The sequence below is a fragment of the Merops nubicus genome, unplaced genomic scaffold (genome assembly GCF_000691845.1).
Source record: "Merops nubicus isolate BGI_N331 unplaced genomic scaffold, ASM69184v1 scaffold14647, whole genome shotgun sequence".
NCBI lineage: Eukaryota > Metazoa > Chordata > Aves > Coraciiformes > Meropidae > Merops > Merops nubicus.
In genome coordinates, this window is record NW_008622390.1 from 1 (window position 1) to 712 (window position 712).

At 64.0% G+C, this 712-nt stretch overlaps 1 protein-coding gene across 1 annotated transcript in view; it reads left to right on the forward strand.

Moving 5' to 3' along the window:
* Window positions 1-24: 24 nt before the first annotated feature.
* LOC103777230 (PHD finger protein 19-like) overlaps window positions 25-712 on the forward strand; it is a gene marked incomplete at its 5' end in the record, with an annotated part of 3,637 nt that continues 2,949 nt past the window's right edge. The window contains 3 exon segments of the mRNA XM_008944774.1: window positions 25-170; window positions 509-516; window positions 519-600. Coding sequence (XP_008943022.1) covers window positions 25-170; window positions 509-516; window positions 519-600 — 236 coding nt within the window.

Here is a 712-nt window from a genome sequence, read left to right on the forward strand (position 1 = left end):
CCCTCCCGCTCGCTCCCACAGAAGGGGGGTGCCCTGAAGAAGGGAGCCATCGCCAGGACGCTGCAAGCCGTCAAGATGGTGCTGTCCTACAACCCCGACCTGCTGGAGTGGGACTCCCCCCACCGCACCAACCAGCAGCAGTGCTACTGCTACTGCGGGGGACCCGGCGAGTAAGCCCCCGCCTGCCTGCCTGCCTTGGGGGTTTTCTGGGGAAAAAGCATTTGCAAAGGCAGCTGGGGTCAGGGTGGGGGGTTCTTCCGTCCAAGAGAGAAGTTCTCAACTTGCAGGCACTGCCCTGAGGCCCGCGGGGTTGCTGCCCAACCTGCCTCAACCCTCCAGGTCTCCACTCACTCACAGAGGCACCATTGCACCCACTTTTGTGCCTGCAGAAAATACACATTAGGGCCAGACTGTCTCTCCCTGGCTGGGGTTCCACACCTGGGAGGGGGCCAGGGTGGTGGCTGCCACACGCTGCCCTCGCTGTCACCTGCCTCCTCTCCCTCCCCAGGTGGTACCTGGGCTGCAGTGCTACCGCTGCCGGCAGTGGTTCCACGAAGCCTGCACCCAGTGCCTCAGCGACCCCATGATGTTTGGAGACAGGTATGTCCCTCATGGGCTTTGCTGGGCTGGTGCTGGGTGTTGGAGCTGGCTCCTCAGGGAGGGCTCATGTGCCCCCCTGTCTGCACCTCCCCGGGGTGCCGTGGATCAGCCA